The sequence below is a fragment of the Meles meles genome, chromosome 5 (genome assembly GCF_922984935.1).
Source record: "Meles meles chromosome 5, mMelMel3.1 paternal haplotype, whole genome shotgun sequence".
NCBI lineage: Eukaryota > Metazoa > Chordata > Mammalia > Carnivora > Mustelidae > Meles > Meles meles.
The window spans coordinates 6,573,828-6,593,651 of NC_060070.1; the positions used below are offsets into that span (position 1 = coordinate 6,573,828).

Consider the following 19,824-nt stretch of genomic DNA (forward strand, 5'->3'; position numbering starts at 1 on the left):
TTTTTAAAAATATTTTAAATATTTTATTTATTTTTGAGAAAGAGAGAGTAGGGGTGTCGGGGAGGGGCAGAAGGAAAGGGAGAAGCAGACTTCCCGCTGAGCAGGGAGCCCAATACAGGGCTCCATTCCAGGATCCTGGGATCTTGGCCTGAGCTGAAGGCAGATGCTTAACCTTTCTGAGCCACCCAGGCGCCCTAAAGTAAGATGTTTTACTGAGTGTTTACAAATTAAATAGGAAAGTACCATGTTTAAAAATAATTTTTATACTTAAAAAAAATTTTTTTTATTTATTTGACAGAGAGAGAGGTCACAAGCAGGCAGAGAGGCAGGCAGAGAAAAAGGGGGAAGCAGTCTCTCCACTGAGCAGAGAGCCCGATGTGGGGCTCAATCCCAGGACCCTGAGCCTCATGACCTGAGCTGAAGGCAGAGGCTTAACCCACTGAGCCACCCAGGTGCCCCAATAATTTTTAGAGTTTTTTGATATAAATTATCTTTGGTTAAAGAAAGATTCTTCAATTATAGGATCTGTGTATTAGTTGTATGTCTGTATTTATAGACTTAAACTATATGAGTATATATATATACACATATACTGATAATTTTAGTACTATTTGCAGAATATCAAGTAACTATTACAGTTGGATTGAGTCTATTTCAGGCTTTTCCTGGTTATGTCATAATTATTACTGTGATCCAAATTTAATTTAAAAAGCTTTACCTTTAATCCCTGAAGCATTAGATTCTCCTGAATTCCTTTTTTCATCCCCAAAGTTACCTTCCCAAAGCTGAAGCACCTCACCCGAAGAAGAGTTTCATTTTTCAGTAAGATTTTGCTGACTCTGCAATCAGTCTGCAGCCTGGGCCTTGTCATTCAGTCCTGATGAGCTCCGCGCGTTGGGGAGGGGTTAGTCAAGCTCTTTGGCCACATGCCAGCACAAGCTCTGAGTGGAAGGGTGACCGGGGAGCTTCAGAGAGTCCCTTTGCAAGAGCCTAAGTCCATCCCACTAAAGCCACCGTGTGGTTTGGACAGGTGATCGAACCACGGGTCACCGCCTAAGAAGTCAGACAAACTCGGTTGAAAAAAAGGACTGTTTCTGAAATAAGATTTTTCAATCAGTATGAAAAATCTGGTTAGCAACATGATTGTACCTTTCAGGCAAGGACAATGCTCCCTGCAAATGGTGGGCAAATGGTGGCTTCAGCTGTTGGGAGGTCATGCTGGCCATTTGGAGTCCAGAAGGGCTAGTCCACTGCCCTCAGCATTTTTCAGCCTTTCTTGTATATTCGGTGATGACCATCCATGGCATCATCCTGAAATCCAAGGCTTATGTCGAATAAACAATAATTTCAGTCGTCTTAACACTATTAAAATAAGACTGTTTTTTTAATGCTGACACAAACATGGCTGGTGTAATGTAACCTTCCCTACGCAATGTAGTGAAATGAAGATTTATAACCAATTTATATTTAATCTTTTGACAACATTCATTTAGCATTGCCAAATAACAGAGGCTGAGAAACATTTCGTTTCAGAATCCCGACACTGTAAAAATAATTATCAACCTGCATGTCATTTTAATGGGCCTGGAAGCACATTCCTCATTATATTGTCACAGAGATTAAGTTATTTCAGGGTCAGGTTCTTGCCATCTTGTCTTTTGCAAGCTGAAAGACTTCCTTGTGCCACCGTGCTCGTTTTCAGTCTGGTTGCTTGACTTCCTCCGCACACCTGCCATTATTTATTCATTGACACCGGGAGACATGAATGCTGTGAGATGTGATCTCCACCCTCAAAATTCTGAAGTCTAACAGGGTTGATAAAAATATCTGTGGGGTATGGTGGATAGAAAGTGATCCAAGTACCAGGAATAAAGTATAAGTAAAATATAGTGGGAATTAGGGGAAGAGGATTTATGTTTGATGGATGAATCAGGGAGGACTTCCTGGAGGAGGTGGTCTATCTTCAAAAGACTGTGTGCAGGGGGAGGGATGAGGGTGTGTAGAAATAGGGAGGAATGATGCATTTTTAGATTTGTAAGCAGGGTCAAGGGAAAGGAGTAAAGGTGGATATTTGTTGTGTGCTTATTTAGGGACAGCTCCCATGAGGGTTTTTACAATCCCATCTCCCAAAAAAGAAGGTTTCAAAGTATATTTTACAAAAGGCAAAATCATGACTCTCGAGCAAATATATAATGAACACTTGAAATATTTTAATCCATTAATTAATGAGGGACCTCATAAGCTATTATTACCAGTCCAAAGAGCACTTGAGAAATTGGAGATCTAGCTGTTTACCTGTCTATTCACAGAAATGTCTAAGAGCTCATTCATCTTTGGGGTTCTGTTTCTCAGCTCAGAAATTATTATCTACTGGACAAAAATCTACAAATCACAAGTAACTGCACTGAGTCTGAGACATTAAGGTTAACGTTGACTATGGAGGAGCGGGGGAGGGGGCGGGAGTAACTGGGTGACAGGCGTGAAGGGGGCACGCGCCGTGGTGAGCACGGGCTGTTACATGTAACTGATGAATTACAGAACACTACATCCGAAGTTAATGATGTACAATATGTTCACTAATTGAATTGAAATTTAAGAAAAAAAAAAAAAGGAGTAACATTGACTCTATTTCCCTAGACCTGAATGGGTACACCTGGCTATTTACATTTATTAAATATAAATTATATTCACAAATTTACTCTCTGGGGCGGAGTCACCACACTTGATGTGCTCCGTAGCCCCATGGGACCAGTGGCTCTCCAGTTGGACATCACAGATGGAACATTTCCAATGTCGGAGAAGGTTCTAGTATATGACACTGCCCCGGAAAACCTTTGGATGGCTTCCCCCGCCCCCCCCCTCCCCGTGATTTTGAAAGGTCTCGCTGCCCACATTTTTGCCTTATTTCTAAGTTTTAGATACTTGCTCTGGCAGTGGAAGGGATGCGTCATGTGAGGGCAGTTTAGCTTGAACACAGAGAGAGACCGTCAGTGGCAGGCCTGCAATGGAGGGCCTGAGTTTAGTAAGCAAAGCGGTTTGAATCTCCTTCAGGAGGCAATGAGGAGACATTTAAGGAGAATGCTGTGATCAAAGATTTACTTTAGGAAAATTAATCTGAAAGCAATTTGGAGAATTGATAGGTTCTAGGGAGTGCAAAGACAGAACGACCTATTAGCAAATGGCTTTTGTCCAGAAGAGAAGGGAAGGAAAGCAGAGGGAACCCCACAAGGACAACAGACACACAGCTGCGTTGAGACACACCTAACGTGTTGTTATTACCTGGTGCAGTGTTATTATGCAGTGATGATATTGCATCTTTGCCTGTGTTTCAGGAGGCAGAGACGATAAACTGCTTCTCGCGTCAGGAACCATTTGGGAAATGTTAGTGTCAGAGAATCATTTAAGAAGTCTCAAGGAGCCGCTTTTACAGAAGTGTGGGTCAAACCCGTGCTGCTTTAAAAACATTTCATCTGCGTTTATGATTCTTGGTGAAAATCCCTTTGTAATCCTAGAATAAAAATGCCAAAACAAGTTCTTGTGATAGTTTGTTCGGATTTCTGATGTATAGGATCAACATGGCAGATGGAGATGTTTATCCGATTTATGCCGTCAGTGTGCTGTGATTTGAGGGCGGAGGGCTTCGATGCCCAGGAACAAACAGGGGCCTCATGATGTTCGAGGTTGTTAAGAATGTCATGATAGGGGGCACCTGGGTGGCTCAGTGGGTTAAAGCCTCTGCCTTCGGCTCAGGTCATGATCCCGGGGTCCTGGGATCGAGCCCCGCATCGGGCTCTCTGCTTGGCAGGGAGCCTGCTTCCTCCTCTCTATCTGCCTGCCTCTCTACCTACTTGTGATCTCTCTGTCTGTCAAATAAATAAATAAAATCTAAAAAAAAAAAAAAGAATGTCGTGATAGGGACACACTCTGATGTGAGCAAGGCAGCTCGTCATCACTGAGTGGTTAAAGGGACTAGACCCCTAACATGAAATGTTTAAGGGAAATAGAAAGAGGTCAGGAAATAATCCGTGCTCGTTTAATATGTTACTAGGCTAGCCGCCACTGGCTCCCTAGTTACTTGCCAGATTGGGAGATACAAACATGAAAAGGCAGGTCCTTCTCCTGAGAAAATTGGTTAACACAAAAATACAGACACACACAGTTGTTATGTTAAATCTAGTAACAAACGCAAGCCAGGTGAACCCCGCGCGGAGCAGTTGTGAGGGAGGGACCCTGGCTCTGCCTGTCATGCGGAAAGGGAGGCAAGGCCCCTTGAGGACCTAGCGTTTGACACTTTTAAAGGTGAGTGTGGCTTCCTGAGGGGGAGAATTGGTCCCAAGCCAAGGGCAGGTGTGGAGGCTGGAGGGTACCGCACATGGAAATCACAAGTGTTTTGACTTTGTTACTGCGTAGGGCGGTGGTAATTAAGTTTGTACAATTGGCGGGGGAAAAATCACGAGGGGCCGTGTTGAAAAATTTCAGCTGTGAAGGAATGGCAACTTGTGATTATTTTAGTGCCCGAAGAGATCGCACATAGTCTAGGAGTATTGTTTTTGATAATGATAATTTAAAATATTTCTATAGGAAAACCACAGATCTCCATTTTGAGTAATTTACAAAGTGCACATGAGGTTTAATAAAACCCCCTTGCCCGGCACTCCTTTGGGGTCCATCCAGGGACTCAGGATGGCAAGTCATCCCCCTCCAGGGGAAAGCGCTGCTGTAGGTAAACAGAAGCTGGCATCTTTTCCTCTTCTTCTTCCTCTTTCTCTTTTTTTTTTCTTTTTTTGTAAGTATCTTGTTTCATGGTTTTTAGAAGACAATTCCTTTAGCAGTTTGGAAGTTCCCTTGCTCAGGAGGAGAGGAATGTAGAGGAAGGGAGCGTTAAGGGGAGGGCGGGAGAGGTTTGCCTACGAAAGGAGCCTGACCCAGGACAGGCATCAAGGATGGAGACGAGAGAAGAAACTTGGAAGTGTTTCTGAAGTAGCCACGCGAGATGGAGGCAGCGGTGGATGGAGCTGCCGAGAAGGGGGGAACCGTGGTTCCTGGCTCCTGGCGTGGCTGTCCAGGACATCACGTTCTGTGGATCCCCCGGATCACGTGCAGGAGACCTGAGGTACCCAGGCTCTAGATTGTGAAGCTAAGACACAGGGTGACCAGAGTGGACATCACAGACTCTGGGTGCTGAAGTATCTCCTCTCTGAACTCATCTTTTCTTAATGCGCCTGTTGGTTTTGCCCAGTGCCTTTTGAAGTCATTTCTTAGGTTTTCACAGGGGACTCAATTTGCATAAACTGTATGAGTGCTGTGATACCTGAGACCCTAAGCAAGATGTGCAGGGATGTTGGGGGTTCACTGCCTCACAGCACTGAGCGGATCTGGGCAGATGCCTCCTCTCGGTCTCCCGAAGGTCCCAGGGATTGGCAGGAACACCTGGATGGAAGGCAGAATGGTGGGAATGTGCAGATACATCATTTCAGAAACTGGAACTCGGAGAACTTTCACGATAAGAGACTCTGTACTAGGGGCGCCTGGGTGGCTCAGTGGGTTAAAGCCTCTGCCTTCAGCTCAGGTCATGATCCCAGGGTCCTGGGATCGAGCCCCGCGTCGGGCTCTCTGCTCCATGGAGAGCCTGCTTCCTCCTCTCTCTCTACCTGCCTCTCTGCCTACTTGTAATCTCTGTCTGTCAAATAAATAAATAAAATCTTAAAAAAAAAAAAAAAGACTCTGTACTAGAGTACAGAGTCTGGGTTTGCGGAATGCTAGGATCCTTCTCTGCTATGAGGGTTTTGATAAATGTCCTTTAAGCTACGTATGGATCATGTCAGGGTTACTTTTGGATTTTAAAGCTGTTAATGTAAGGACTGTCTTGATTGTGTTTTAGGATTTTCTCACATGTCGCTGAAGTCTCAAGCACATCGTGAGTTGTTCCCGTCAGTGTTTGCTGTTAGTGCTATTGACAGACAGGATCTTGGTAGGCTCCTGTCACTCTTCTGTTCGCTAATGACCACCACCCGCTTCCTTCCGACTCCTCTTCCCTTCCCCCCAGCAAATGTGACTCCAGGCAGGGACGGTTCACCACGTTTAGAAATCTGGATGGCCCTTAAAAAAATTTAAAGGAATTTCTTTCTTTTCTACTTTTCTATTTTAGTTTTCCTTTTATAGGGGTGCTGAGGACTATGCCAGCCTGGGAGTCTCTAACACTCTAAAAGCAGGACTCCTCCCCACCCCCCGACCCCCAGTGCAGCAAACCGAAGGTAGCTCAGACGTTACTGGAACCTGCAGCCCAAACTTAGTGACCTCCTCGTACCGTCCAATATTGAGTTCAAGCGGACTTGCCTGATCTCTCCAGTTTCTCAGTTATGTGATCACTCAGCTGGATTCGTCTCTACAAGGCACTATTTATTCTAGTCTGAAGGTGGGTGTGTGGAAGATACAAATGAAACCACGGGCCACCTAAACCTGAACCTTAGGAGCGTGAATTGTGAATTTAAACACATGAAAGCACTGTAGAAGCCGATGTGCGTCAGGGTGATGCAGACATTAAGCTTGTAAACCAGGAGAAAGGGGTCCCTGTATAAGCAGGAGTGTGATGGGTCCTGGGAGGCCCTTTCCATGAAGTGCGAAGACTTTCATGGTCCAGGGTCCCAGGGGTACCTGTGAAAAGTGTTTTAGCCAAAGTGCTTCTCATGTGTATTTCTGGAAGCTTTTGAATTAACAATGTGACTATCAGCCTTGATTAAGAAAAGATAATAATTTTATCTTTTTTTCCCCAGCATGATGACATCACCTTAGATTTCTAACTAATCACTGTCACTAAAGAAAAATAATTCTTCTCCAATTTTAAGATGCAGTAGAGATTTTCTACATCTCAATGACCACCAAAAGCTTTTCGCAATCAAGGCTGGGAAAGATCAGATTTATTAACATTACATATTTTATCTTCTCATTTGGCACAGGCCAAATAAGATACTTAAAACACCAGAATTTATAAGAGGATATTCAACAGTAGTAATGAAAATTGGAAATATTTTGCTTAAATGGAGTACTGACACCAAACTCATTATATTGGCTATTGTAGATGCAATAAAAGGAAGAACGTGGCAGTGGGGAGAGTCGCGCCTGCCCTGCTGTATTCTCTGATTGGAGCCACTCCGCTGGGTGTTTGTTTCCTCAACGGGTTTTGCTAACACTTGGACCATTTAAAATAAGGAAATTATAAAATTGTCTTTTTTAAACAGCAAGAAAAGTTTCACTTCTGCAAAAAATAAATAAATTTGTTGGTTTCAAGGTCAGACCAGGGATTACCATTTCTTGCTCTAACACGCAATTTTAGAATATGTGCTAAACCCTTAAAAACGAGATGTACTTTTCGTTATTTACAGTTGTAATACCTGCACATTCTGGCCGGATGCCAGTGCTGTAAAATGTTCATAGAGATTTCCACGAAACCTTTAGTGCTGACTGAACCAGAGAAGCAGCTTCGTAAGGCAGGTGATGATTGTGGCAATTGTTCATAATGGCCAGCCTGCGTTCAAGGGCCACTTGTTAGCAGCCACAGAATTAATCCCCTAGAGTATTCAGTAAAAATCACCATCCCAAACAAGCTATTATCACGTGACTGAGGAACAAATAGATGCTTTGTAATCAGAAAAACGTACATTCGGATCTCTGACTACTCCTGTGGTGGATTGGGGATTTATTCCATCTCTCTGAGCTTGTGTTTCCTCATTTCTAAAATGGCGACGTCACGCCTGTGTTTCAAGGCATGAGTGTGACTGTAAGCTAGTTTGCCATTAAAATGAAATTTTGAAATCCATTTTGAATCTCCTTCAGTACCATTTTACACACACACACACACACACACACAGAGTTTTCATTTTGGAAATGCTTTTTTTCAGTGCAATAGCTAGCTTGAAAATTTTACCCTCTAGACTGGATCTACACAATTGTTTACTTTTTCCAGTCTTCATTTTTCTACAATCCATCTCTAAGTGATTCATGGGGAAAATATTCTAGTGAACGTTAAATCAATTTAAGGACTTTCCATCATGGTTTATGTTCCATAATATTAATTGTAAAGGATGTCGTTGGATATGAGGCAATTTTGCAGAGAATTATACCGCAACTATTTCTAAAAATGTAGAGGTAGGATTAAGATGGAAATAATATGTAGGAATCAACATTCTTTAAAAAGATCTTATTCATTTATTTCACAGAGAGAGAGCATAAGTCGAGTGTGGGGCAAGGGGAGAAGCGGGCTTCCCACCAAGCAGGGAGCCTGATGTGGGGCACCATTCCAAGACCCCGGGATCATGACCCGAGCCAAAGGGAGAGGCCTAACTGACACAGCCACTCAGATGCCCAGGGAATCAACATTTATAAACACTGGAGAGAGGCCACCTGAGAAGGCAGGAGGACTAAGTGCCCACAGGTGTAAGCACCTGAGAGTAAACCGAGTTGTGGATTTGTTGACAGCAGGTAAGGATAGCTAAACTCTATTGACGTGCGCTGTGCGACAGAAACTGTGCCGTGTGCCTCACCTCTGTCGTTCTCTGGTACGTCCTCACGGCAGCCTACGAGTTAGGAGCCACTATAATTCCCATTTTGCATCTGAAGAAATAGGCCCCAAGGGTTAAGTGACTTTGTGAAGGGGATGAGGCAAGCCCTGATCTGGACCTGGATGGACATCTCCTGAACTGTAGAGATTTTCTTCTGAGGAAATTGTGAGCAGTCCTCTGCAGTGTCAAGAATTTGTTCCATGGAAATTAGTTACGGGTGTTCATTCGGCGTTTTGAAGAGCTGTGAAATTTTGGGGGGCCCACCGTAATCGTACCTGCCAGTGTCCATTTCCAGGAAGAAGGGACTGGATTTACCTGGGCTTGGCTCTGAACCTGATTATTAATTTAAACCTCATCCCTGAATTATGCTTCATTCGACAGTTTGTCTTGCCATGGGACGTTTGGGTAAGAGGCAATCAGTTGCCTGCAGCCACATCCCCAACAAACAGGCAGAAGTGTTAGTTTTAATCTACAGTGTTTGCCTCCCCAGATGACATTACTGTGCAGATACGTTAATTAAAAACCCTAGCACAGGGACACCTGGGTGGCTCGTCACTGAAACATCTCACTCTCAATTTTGGTTCAGGTCATGAGCTCAGGGTCCTGAGATCGAGTCCCATGTCAGCCTTGGCCCTGAGCTTGGGGCTTGCTTAAGATTCTCTCTCTCCCTCCCCTCCCTGCTCTCTCGCTCTGTCTTTCTCTCTCAATAAACAAAAACATAATAAATAAATTAAAAACCCTAGCACAAAAATTGAGAATTAAGTTAGAACTTTTAAGAGCTGAAGTTGCTAACCATGTTTTCAAAGTGCAAGCACTGGCTGGATGGCTGTGTAATTGGAAGCTGTTTATAACACAGTTTTACCTCGGTCACGCTGCAGGAGTTAAGACTATGCCTTGTTAATAGCATGGAATAGTGTGGCTGGATTCAGTGGGGTATCCTAACCCATCGGATAAGGATTGAAATGAAATGACTTTCTGTGTAATAACTGCCTCCTTTAGAGTAGTTCTACTTGTAAATTTTCAGAATTCATTTTCTTCCCACTTAACATTCAAAGACTTAGAATTATATTTAGTCCTATGTACAAATTTTTCAAGTATTATTTTTTGTTTGACTTTTATTTATATTTGCCATTTTTGTGGTCTTAAAGACAATATTGATTTATTGATTTCAAATATGATATGGTGATATTTTGAAGGATATATGGTTAGTCCAGGAAGCCTGGCTGGTAGAAAGATGTTCTAAATATTTTGTAATCATGGCAACCTTCTATCTTATATGGATTTTGTACTCACACTAACCTGTGTGCTACTACTTTGGTATCATTCAGTATGCGGTAGAATTTACTGGCCTAGCAAATACTTACTGAGTGTTTACTAAGCTCATGGAACTGAGCTAATTACTTGGAACATAGGAAACAGGGTGCAGTGTTCCATATAGGGGGGTTGTGATGACAGGAATAGTAGGACAAGTAGGGGACACATGTGGGGCAAATTTCTTTTTTTCAGTAATTTGCCTTAGGTCGGAGTGGACATGAGCCTCCTCTTTTCCATGATCCAAAGTAAATTGTCACACGGAAACGATGATTCTGAGAGTCCACACTGAATAGATTTCACATGGAACTGCTTTAGACTAATTCAGTCTACATTGTTTAAACTGAATGGATAGTTTCAGGTCAATATAAGGAAACATGAGAATTTCAGAGGTGGTGAGGAATGACTGAGGAACTCATCCCATTGGAAAACACAGAAGAGGAGAACAGATAACAATAAATAACAATGCTGGTCTTCAGAGATGGTGCCAATTTTGTTCTTTTTATAAAGATGTGTTGTGCACCCGGCTCATGAGACATATATTCCAGCAAATGTGGTCCACCTCAGGCTGAGGGACCACTGCCCAGAAATATAATAGCAAGATTCTGGAAAATATTGGGGGAGTAGTTTCTCTACGACCTCACTCTCTGTCACAGGATCAAGGCCCCAGGTTCAAAAATTCTGGCCAGAGATAAGGGCTCTTCCATAGTGGGGTTACTGGAGTCAAACAGAACTGAGGGTTCCTCTAAATGACAAGAGGAAGGGGTAAACTGAGGGAATCAGGCAGGTTGTAGCTGAAAAATGGAGCCAGTGGTGTGGACGTTATCCCTGGTGTTTAAGAAACAAGAACAAGGCTATAGGGGGCAGGAGGGCCAGGGCTGGGAGTACTAAGTGCCAGGCTGGCACTGTGGAAGGAGTCAGAGGAAGGCTTGGAAGGACGGGACTCCACCTGATGCGATGCTGTTCTGTGGTGTTGGGACAAGTCAGGTGTTCACAGGTGACAAAAGCTGGATACTTTAATACTCTCATCTGTAATTATTTGGGGAGATATATTATCTTTATGGGGGAAATCAAAGGAAGAATTCTTAGAGGATATGCCATTTCCCCTTGAAAGCGTGGGTCAAAGATGGTGGAAGGTATCGTCAAAGATGGCGATCACCGTTTAGTCACACATTAAGACTTGTTTCACTTGGTCCAGGGCATGGGGCACGTGCAAGAAAGAAAGGAGAGGGGAGCTCTCTTCTGCCTCTAACACAACAAAGTCTCCAAGTCCTACCTCATGGTGCATCAAGCTCAAACCTCCCCCTGTTCCCTTCTCACCAGCCAATGCTGTTTTCATATTGCACACCTAACAGCAGGCTGTTGTACTTGTCAGTGCAAGAGAAGAATCTCCTTCGTGTTGTTTATCTGCAGGCTTGATGAGGGAGGGGGAGGGGGACCAGACACACCATTGTTATTTAGTCTCCTTTTCTGCGCTATGCAATGGGATGAGGTCGTCTGTCATTCCCTGCTACCTTTGAGCTGCCATGTGGGAGAGTGTGGATGTGGAACATTTCCATGGTCACAGAAAGTTCTCTAGGGCAGCTTGTTCTGCTTAATACTTTAATATGGTCATGTGTGATAAATGTAGTCATAAATCAGTTGTGTGCCTGTGGTTTTATAGGACATAGATACTGAACATTATTTTACTGTGGTATAAAACACGTTAACTTGTACTCTTTCTTCCCCAGTAAACAAATTAGCCCAGCAATTAAACTCTTGATTCTCTGTGACAGCCAGTGGTGGAAACTTCTGAGGTCAAAAAAAAGTTTTTGTGAGAATCAGAAGGTGTGTTCTCAAGTATTCATCAATCTTTTTTAATTTTTTTTTAATTTTTTAAATTTCTTTTCAGTGTTCCAGAATTCATTGTTTATGCACCACACCCAGGGCTCCATGCAATCCATGCCCTCCTTAATACCCACCACCACCAATATTTATAAGTCTTATTAAAACAACTTGATTAGGCCGTAAGTCCATCATCTAAAACACATTTAAAAAATGGAAACTATGCACATTATACCAGTTTCTCAGAAAACCAAAGCAAATGATATATATACTTATTTATAAAGATTTATCGATTAGAGAGAGAGAGAGCACATGCATGCAAATAGGAAAGAGGCCAAGGGGGAGAGACTCTGTCCCTGCTGAGTGCGGAGCCTGACGCAGGGCTCCATCCCACCACCCTGAGATCACCACCTGAGCTGAAACCAAAATCAGATGCTTAATGGACTGAGCCACCCAGGTGTCCCAATATCTATCCTTTTTGAAAAGGGTCTTTTCCTCAATACGTTGTGACTATTGTTAGTGATTTCTGTAATTCCCTGGATCACGAAGGGAGAATAACGGAAGGGTGGGGACTTGACTGAGTATGCGAACTGGACAAAGTGAGTGAGAAAAACTAAAGGTAATGACAAAACACGAAGCTAAGGGAACCCTGGGGACATTTGAAATGAACACAGTGACTCACACTTGGAAGGGCCTGACCACCGGCTCTGTTTTTAACTTCTGTGGGGGGGAGGGAGCGAACTTCTGAATGAAATGAATGTACTTTACTTTGTAAAATCATTACATTATTAGAGTCGGCCTCCTGGCTAATGACAAAACAATAATAACAAATGACAAATAGAAAATGACTGGCAGCTGTGGTGGAGGGAAGGACCTGTCAGCAGGTGTGTGGGGACATCTGCTAAGTCGTGTTCCGAAACATGAGCCGTTTTGCTTGCAGTCCACCGAGCCCTTCACGGTGAGGTGAATCCTTCCTCCAGACTTTTTTCCCTTTTTTTTTTTTCCCCTGAGAAATAGTTTCATAAAAGTCTCCACACGAGGAAAGGTTCTGAGGTCAGATAAAGTCTGCCCCGCGCTGTGCTCTGTGTGTCCATCGCAGGGTCACAGCCACACTGAACGTCCTGCCCTGAGAGGGCTTGCTCACCTGGCTTAATTTAGCCTCACCCAAAATGACTGGGCTGAGGAATCCCAGGTATTGGGGCTTGACACCTTTTCATGGCTTGCAAACCGTGATAGTGTTCTGTAAGAGACACTTAAAATATGCTTGATTAGCCTCTGAGCAGAAAAACTGAAGCAACCAAATCCCTCAAAGAGCTCTACGGCTTTATAGGAGAAAGTCCGTATTTTTAGGACGTTGAAGGATCCAGGGATGAGTAGCATGATGTCTGCAAGTCAACGACAAATGACTCAGCTGAACAAACAAATGTGTCATATATGTGTATGTACACACACGGAGAGGGAGCGCACTCAAATACAGGAAAATGTTCACAACTGGTGGGGCGCCTGGGTGGCTCAGTCTGTTAGGCTTCTGCCTTTGGCTCAGGTCATGATCCCAAGGTCCTGGGATCGAGCCCCACATCAGGCTCCTTGCTCAGTGGAGAGCCTGCTTCTCCCCTGCCTGAAGTTCCCCTTGCTTGTGCTCTCTCTGTCTCTCTTGCTTGCTCTCTGTCAAATAAATAAGTAAAATCTTAAAAAAAAATGTTCACAACGGGTGAACTCTACAATAAAGGATGTAATGTGTAATACTTTTGACATATTTCTCGAGTTCTGAAAATATATTCTATAAAAAACGGGAAGTATTATAAGCCCAAACACAAGCTGTGTTGGTTATGCTGGGCATGAAGGGGTAGCCCTGTGGAAGCGTTGATTAGGCAAGAAAAAGGATTTTAAGATTCAGACAGAAGTAAAAGGAGTGGAAGGCTCACATTCTTCACCAGAGATAGTGATGCAGCTGGAGAAAAGCATCCGGGGCATCTTCTCATCCCCTGCCATTCCTTTAGGAGTTAGGACCTCAGACCGTCAGTCGGGCTAATGGGAACATTGCCCAGAAAACTCGTTACGGTGGTGCTCTCACTCCCGTCCCGTGCACTCCAGACCTCAGCATGGCACAGTGACGCAGCCAAATTAGTGGGGAAGCCGTCCTGAACAGGGGGTCTCAGGATGGACCTGAAAGCCCTACTTCCTTTTTTTTTTTTAATATTTTATTTATTTGACAGAGAGAAATCACAACTAGGCAGAGAGGCAGGCAGAGAGAGAGGAGGAAGCAGGCTCCCCGCGGAGCAGAGAGCCGATGTGGGGCTCGATCCCAGGACCCTGGGATCACGACCCGAGCCAAAGGTAGAGGCTTTAACCCACTGAGCCACCCAGGCGCCCCTGAAAGCCCCTACTTCTTGACCCAGCAACGCCAATAGCTTGAATTTGCCGTGGCCAGGCCTGGCTCGACCTTGATCTTCCTTAGACGGACTATTGATCCCCAGCTCACAGCTGGTTCTGGGAGGCAACGTGTCCTAGGTGGCGTGTCCTCTCGTGCGCTTCTTGCCACAGACGTGGGCATGCGGTGTTTTCGGCCGAACTTCTCAAGGACTTTGCTGAAGGTTGTAGCACACGAAGAGTTCCCCAGTCTCAGGATTGCCCTGGCTACATCATTTGCTGAAACAATATTGCAGACGTTGCTATTGCGGGAAGGGAAAGAGAAGAGCCATTTAGCTTCCTGCTCTTCCCTAGATGCAGCATTTCCTATTGTAAAACTGTTGCTAATATGCGCGTTCAACAATGCTGGCATCTTCACCACCCAGGTTCCCCTTTGTAAGCTTCTCCTTTTCCCATTCCTGTTTCTCCTCCTCCTTTTTTTTTTTAATTGTTTAACCTTTACAGTAGTAAGTTATAAAAATTAGGAAATTGCATTTGTTCCTATTTCTGATAAAGGTTTTTACATTAAGGATTCCTGCTCCTTCAATAAGCTCTTGGTACAAAGGAAATATGTCAGTCCTTGTGGTCTTCTATCTTCTGTCCGCTGTCATGGTATTTCTCTAACTTTAATATATGGTTCTATCCATTGCATTTATGACATATAGAAAACCTTAAGACTGTATCTTACATAATTATTACATTTGCTAGTAACAATGTGATATTTATAGACTTGAATATCTTGCACAGTAAGGCAGTAAAGCTACAAAGAAGCATCAGAAAATGGTAATTTCTTATCACTACTAACATATGTTTATATTTTATCTTCCTTTCACAGTAGAAGCTAAATATTAATCTCTGGAGAGTAATAATTATAAAATATATTGGTAATAAATGACAAAATTATAAGTTTAACATTTTTATTGTGCTTTACATTTTACAAAGTATTGTCACTTACAATTTTAGTAAAGATGGTTGAACAAATGATAATTCAATATGCCTACAGAGGCTTTTTTTTTCATATAAATTAGTAAGAAATAAATGGGGCTGCATAAGACTTCGGGATCTTTGTTTCTCATTATTTTTGTGCCATTTTAAAAAATAAGCCATATTTGTTTGGGATACTGAAGTTTTTCACTCATAATAAAATATTCCTTATTAGTTTTACATAATCTTGACACTCAGAGTAAAATTGTAAGCAAAATCCATATTCCATGACATTTCATGTAACCCTCATCCAACATGAAGTGAAGGTGTTAGGATGAAAAGAACTAGTTAGTAATATTATACATTTAAAAAGGCAGTTATTAGTGAGTTCTTTGCAGAAATGACAGTGGGGCGCTGCTCTGAAAGGTCCCTCTAATGTACGGAATAACACTATTTCTGTACGCTGACATTTGAGAGAAGTGATGAGAGATGTTTAATTATTGATTTTTTTTTTTTTTTGGTCCAGCTTTTCTTCTTGTGTTATTTGAATGGCATTTGTCTAGGTAGAGAATACTAGTGAAACACAAAACCATTTCTGTACACCGCTGCCGGGCTCTGTTAAACCCCTCGGGACTCTTGTCTTACTTTGTGTGTGACTGTGTGTTGGAAAGACTTCAAAGAACCCAGCAAACGGGGATGTCAGCCATAGCACGAGAAATGGGCTGGAATGTCCCTATAGATAAGATTTTAAGAGGAATATCCAGAGCCTTCAAAACTGTGTACAGAAGCATGAAATGGAATTCAGGAGCAGTGGTCTTTAAATTTCCAACAGTCTCTACATTTCCTGTCCTTTTTACAAACTTGAGCGGCACAGAATGCATTTCCCTTCCCCATGTTGCAAATGCACTTGGCCGGCTCTCTTGGCAGCAGCGGTCGCTCACTTTGCTGAGTAAGTCACAGGGCTGTTGGCAAGAAGAAGGGAAGATTTTCACTCTTGAGCATAAAACCAGATTTCCTAAATTAAATTGTTGTATCCTCATTGGAATCTTTATCCCACTAATGTTTCAAAATGCTTCTGGGGGGGATCGTTTTAAAATTGGTCCCAATTTGGATTCACCATTGATTGGCTACTTTCTCTGCTTCCTCCCCTCACCCCCAGCAGGTAGACGAACCTACAACAGCTTTTATGTCTATTGCAAAGGCCCCTGTCGGAGAGTACAGCCGGGAAAACTCCGGGTACAGTGCAGCACCTGCCAACAGGCAACGCTCACCTTGGCCCAGGTAAGGAGCTCTGGTGTTGGCAGAGACTGCCCAGAAAAACCGAACGTCTGTTTCCAGAGCTGCCTTTTGGGGTTGCTAATCAGAGAAGACCCATGACCGAAAATAAAAGACATATTGCTGTGAGTTTGCAATGGTTAATGGGATCTGGAGTTTCACTTAAAAATGCATTGTTCTATAGCACGTTACATAGTGCTGGGCCGTTGTCTCCATGCACTTGTCCAGGCCTCCCTAAAGGCATCACCGAGAGCGCGTCTGTAACAAAAAGAGGTTAGGCTTTGGTGGGGGTGTCTTTTCGAAGAGGCCGGGAAGGAGCCTTCTGAGACACTGGAAGTGTGGCATGTCTTGATCGGTGTGACCAGAATGCAGTTCAGTACTCGTGCCAGAATCCACTGGACTGTTGATTGAAGATGGCGCACTCGAGATTGCGCTAAGTCATGTCGCAGGAAAGGTGTGAATAGGAGAGTCGTGGACTGCCCACGGTGTGCATGTGAAACCGAGGCCGGCAAGCTGCCATCTGTGGTCTCCGCTTGGGTTGAACGGTTCACGAGCTAAAATGTTTTTGCATTTGTAAGTGGCTGGGAAATATCCAAAGAGAAATGCCGTGTGGCCCATGAATGCACTCTGAAGTTTAGATCCGGTCTCCGTGATGACGCTGTAGCAGAGGGCAGCGCCGACCATCTCCTGACGTGTTGTCATCTGCGCGGCTTCTGTGCCCAGGGCGGGGTTCAGTAGTTGCCTCCCAGACTGGATGCCCTGCGGAGCCTGACCTATCTGCTTCTGGCTCCTTCGAGAAAACATGATGGACCCTGATATGAACCGTGCACATAGCTAAGGCCATGGCTTCCGCGTGCTGGTTGTGTAGGATTTAGCTAAAGTTGATGCAGACGTGAGTGTGCATGAGTGAGGAGGGCATTCTGGTTGGCACGATCAAAGGTCAAGGTCAGGGGTCTTCAGGTGATGGGGAGCTGAAGTGGGGTCAAGGACCCCCTTACTACCATTCCCCTATGATGGCTACATTTACGTTTTTATTCCCCAGGCAAATGGGGAGCCAAGAGAAAATGTTAAAAATAAAAGCAATCTGTAAAATGACATTTTAGAACCTTTATTAGTGCTGTAACTGTCTGTCCTTGGGGCTGAAGTTGGTGACAGCTGGAGGGCAAAGAGGTTAATTAATAGACACTTCCTGTGGTTCATGCAGGACAAACTGTGGGCCTAGGTCGGGGTGGTGGCCTGTGGAAAGTTGTAACAGAGCGGCGTGGAAGGACATGAAGGATACACCCAGTAACGGAGAAATCGGGGATCCGGCCTCCAGGCTGGGGAAAATGGTAGAATTATTCAAAAATGCAGCCCAGTGCTTCACTAGGATGTAACCTCTCCGCTACCCAGGCGAATGCTGGGACTGCACTTAGGCTTGAGTGATGGAGCCATGGGACCGGACCTCTTTCTGGGGTGTCGCCACACAGTGCTTCTGGCTGAGAAATGTGCTCTTAAAGTCCAATAGAAGTTTCTCTTCCACTGGACTCTCTCTTCTGCCATAAGCCTTTTCCAGTGCACTGAACAGCCTCTTCCGTTCTTCTGGTCTGTGCTCCAGTCTCAATCGCCTCACCACTTTGAATTATTCCTGGTGAAAACAGTCGTAACCAATTATCACTGAGCCCCAAGCTTAATTATTTTCATGTGTTACCTAGTGTATTTATTTCATAACACTCTAAGGACAGTCAGTAACCTTATTTTAGATTTAGGCTTAGAGAGATTAAGGAAATGAGCTTGTGAGACTCGGGGTTTGAACTGGGCTGTGTGATCTAAACTTGTGTCTCCCCATTTTTTTTTACCACTCAGATATGTTTGCACCAAGTGTCATATGCTCGGATGTCCCCAGTGATCAGACAGCTGATTTGAGACTTAGGTCAAAAGTATGCAGTTGGGGGGCGGTGAGGACCATGGTGGGGGCAGAGACCAAGGCCCAGGTAAGGAGGCTGCTCCTGCCAGTTTGTTAGCAAGTGGTGGTTGGGGGTGCCTACCGTGGCCAATCTTTTATTTAATTAAGAGAAAACATAAATATGGATTTTTGTGTGTGAAATTTCTCATGTAAAAATACACTCCATGTGGGGGGAAAAAACAGAAGACCAAAAGAAGCAGCAGCCTGCAGCATCTGTCTAAATGCGCATCGTACCATACAGGCGAAATGGTGCGTCACTGTTAGGTGCTTGGAGAGCCTGGTGTGTCGTAAGCACTCAATTCATGTGAGTCATTGCTGAGAAGCTGTACGCTGAGAACTTAAGAAGACGGCTCTCCAGCCTCTTCACACTGCTCGGGTTAGAACTCCTACGTCATTACTTCCTGCCTGTGTCAGCTTGGGGACATCTGTTACCTGGGGTAATGGTATCTGCTTCTTATTTCTTGTAAAGGTTAGTTACTATATGAAGAGTATTTAGAACAGTAGCCAGAGGGGTGCCTGGGTGGCTCAGTTGGTTCGGTGTCTGCCTTCAGCTCAGGTCATGAGCCCGGGGTCCTGGGATCCAGCCCCGCGTCAGGCTCCCTGCGCAGAGGGGAATCTGCTGCTTCCTCTCCGCTCTCCCTCCCTGCACATTCTCTCTGTCTCTCAAATAAGTAAATAAAATCTTAAAAAGAAAGAACAGTAGCTGGAACATCAATAATTAGATATCTTAAATGCTTTCTTATTGTTATTTGTTAAATTATTATTCATGAGTACTTAGTGCACATGCACGCATACACACGCACGCACACACACACACACACACACACGCATGTACTCGTTTATGTCCTTCACCGTGAAATCAGTCTAGACTTTGGCTAACTCCTTTCAAAGAAGTGGAAGCATCTTTCCTCTGACGCTGTTCGTCTGGAAGCTTGCGTAGCCCCTCAGCTGCTCACTTGGACCCTCAGGTCCTTGGAGTGAGGATCTCATACCCCCAGCGGTCCAGGCTCTGTCCTGTCTCGGGGCCCACTGCCATGACCATGCCGGACTTTGTCAGTTCCTAGAACTGCTCTGCATTTGATTATGCAATGCAGACTTTTATTTTCCCTACATTATTTTTGCTCTGTACGTTGTTAACCCCTCTCTCAAGTTCTTCTAGAGCCATCTGGCCTTTTCCTTCATCATTTTCTCCCTTGATAGGCTCTGACTTCAGCTACGTTATTTCAGATGTCGTTAAATCCTTGTTCCGCTTTCTGTGCAATTGCCCATTTGTGCGTATTCCAAGTGTCGGTAAAGCCTCTTGTACCGGAGAACTTGTGGGTTCAGATCTCTGGTGTGTTTTCAGCATGTCACCCAGTACCTTGCCCATAGTGGGGCACAAAGTGAACAATGGGCAATAAATGGTGTCAGTTCTTGAACCTTGACACGTGGATTCAGTGTATCCACATACTTTAGAAGTTATCGTTGGCATCTGTAATCACATAATCGCAAAAATTATGATTGTTTTGTCACCACTTATTGAGTCCCTTTGTTGCATTTATACTCTGGTACTTGTATTTTCCTCTAATTCTCATGACA

At 44.0% G+C, this 19,824-nt stretch overlaps 1 protein-coding gene across 4 annotated transcripts in view; it reads left to right on the forward strand.

The window, feature by feature from the left end:
• PRKN (parkin RBR E3 ubiquitin protein ligase) overlaps positions 1-19,824 on the forward strand; it is a 1,331,354-nt gene that overhangs the window by 499,334 nt on the left and 812,196 nt on the right. For 2 of the 4 annotated variants that reach the window (XM_046005587.1, XM_046005591.1), the window contains exons 4-5: positions 5,882-5,971; positions 16,186-16,307. In XM_046005587.1, the coding sequence (XP_045861543.1) occupies positions 5,882-5,971; positions 16,186-16,307 (212 nt within the window). The remainder of the gene's footprint in view (positions 1-5,881; positions 5,972-16,185; positions 16,308-19,824) is intronic. The other 2 variants (XM_046005588.1, XM_046005590.1) reach the window with 2 other exon arrangements.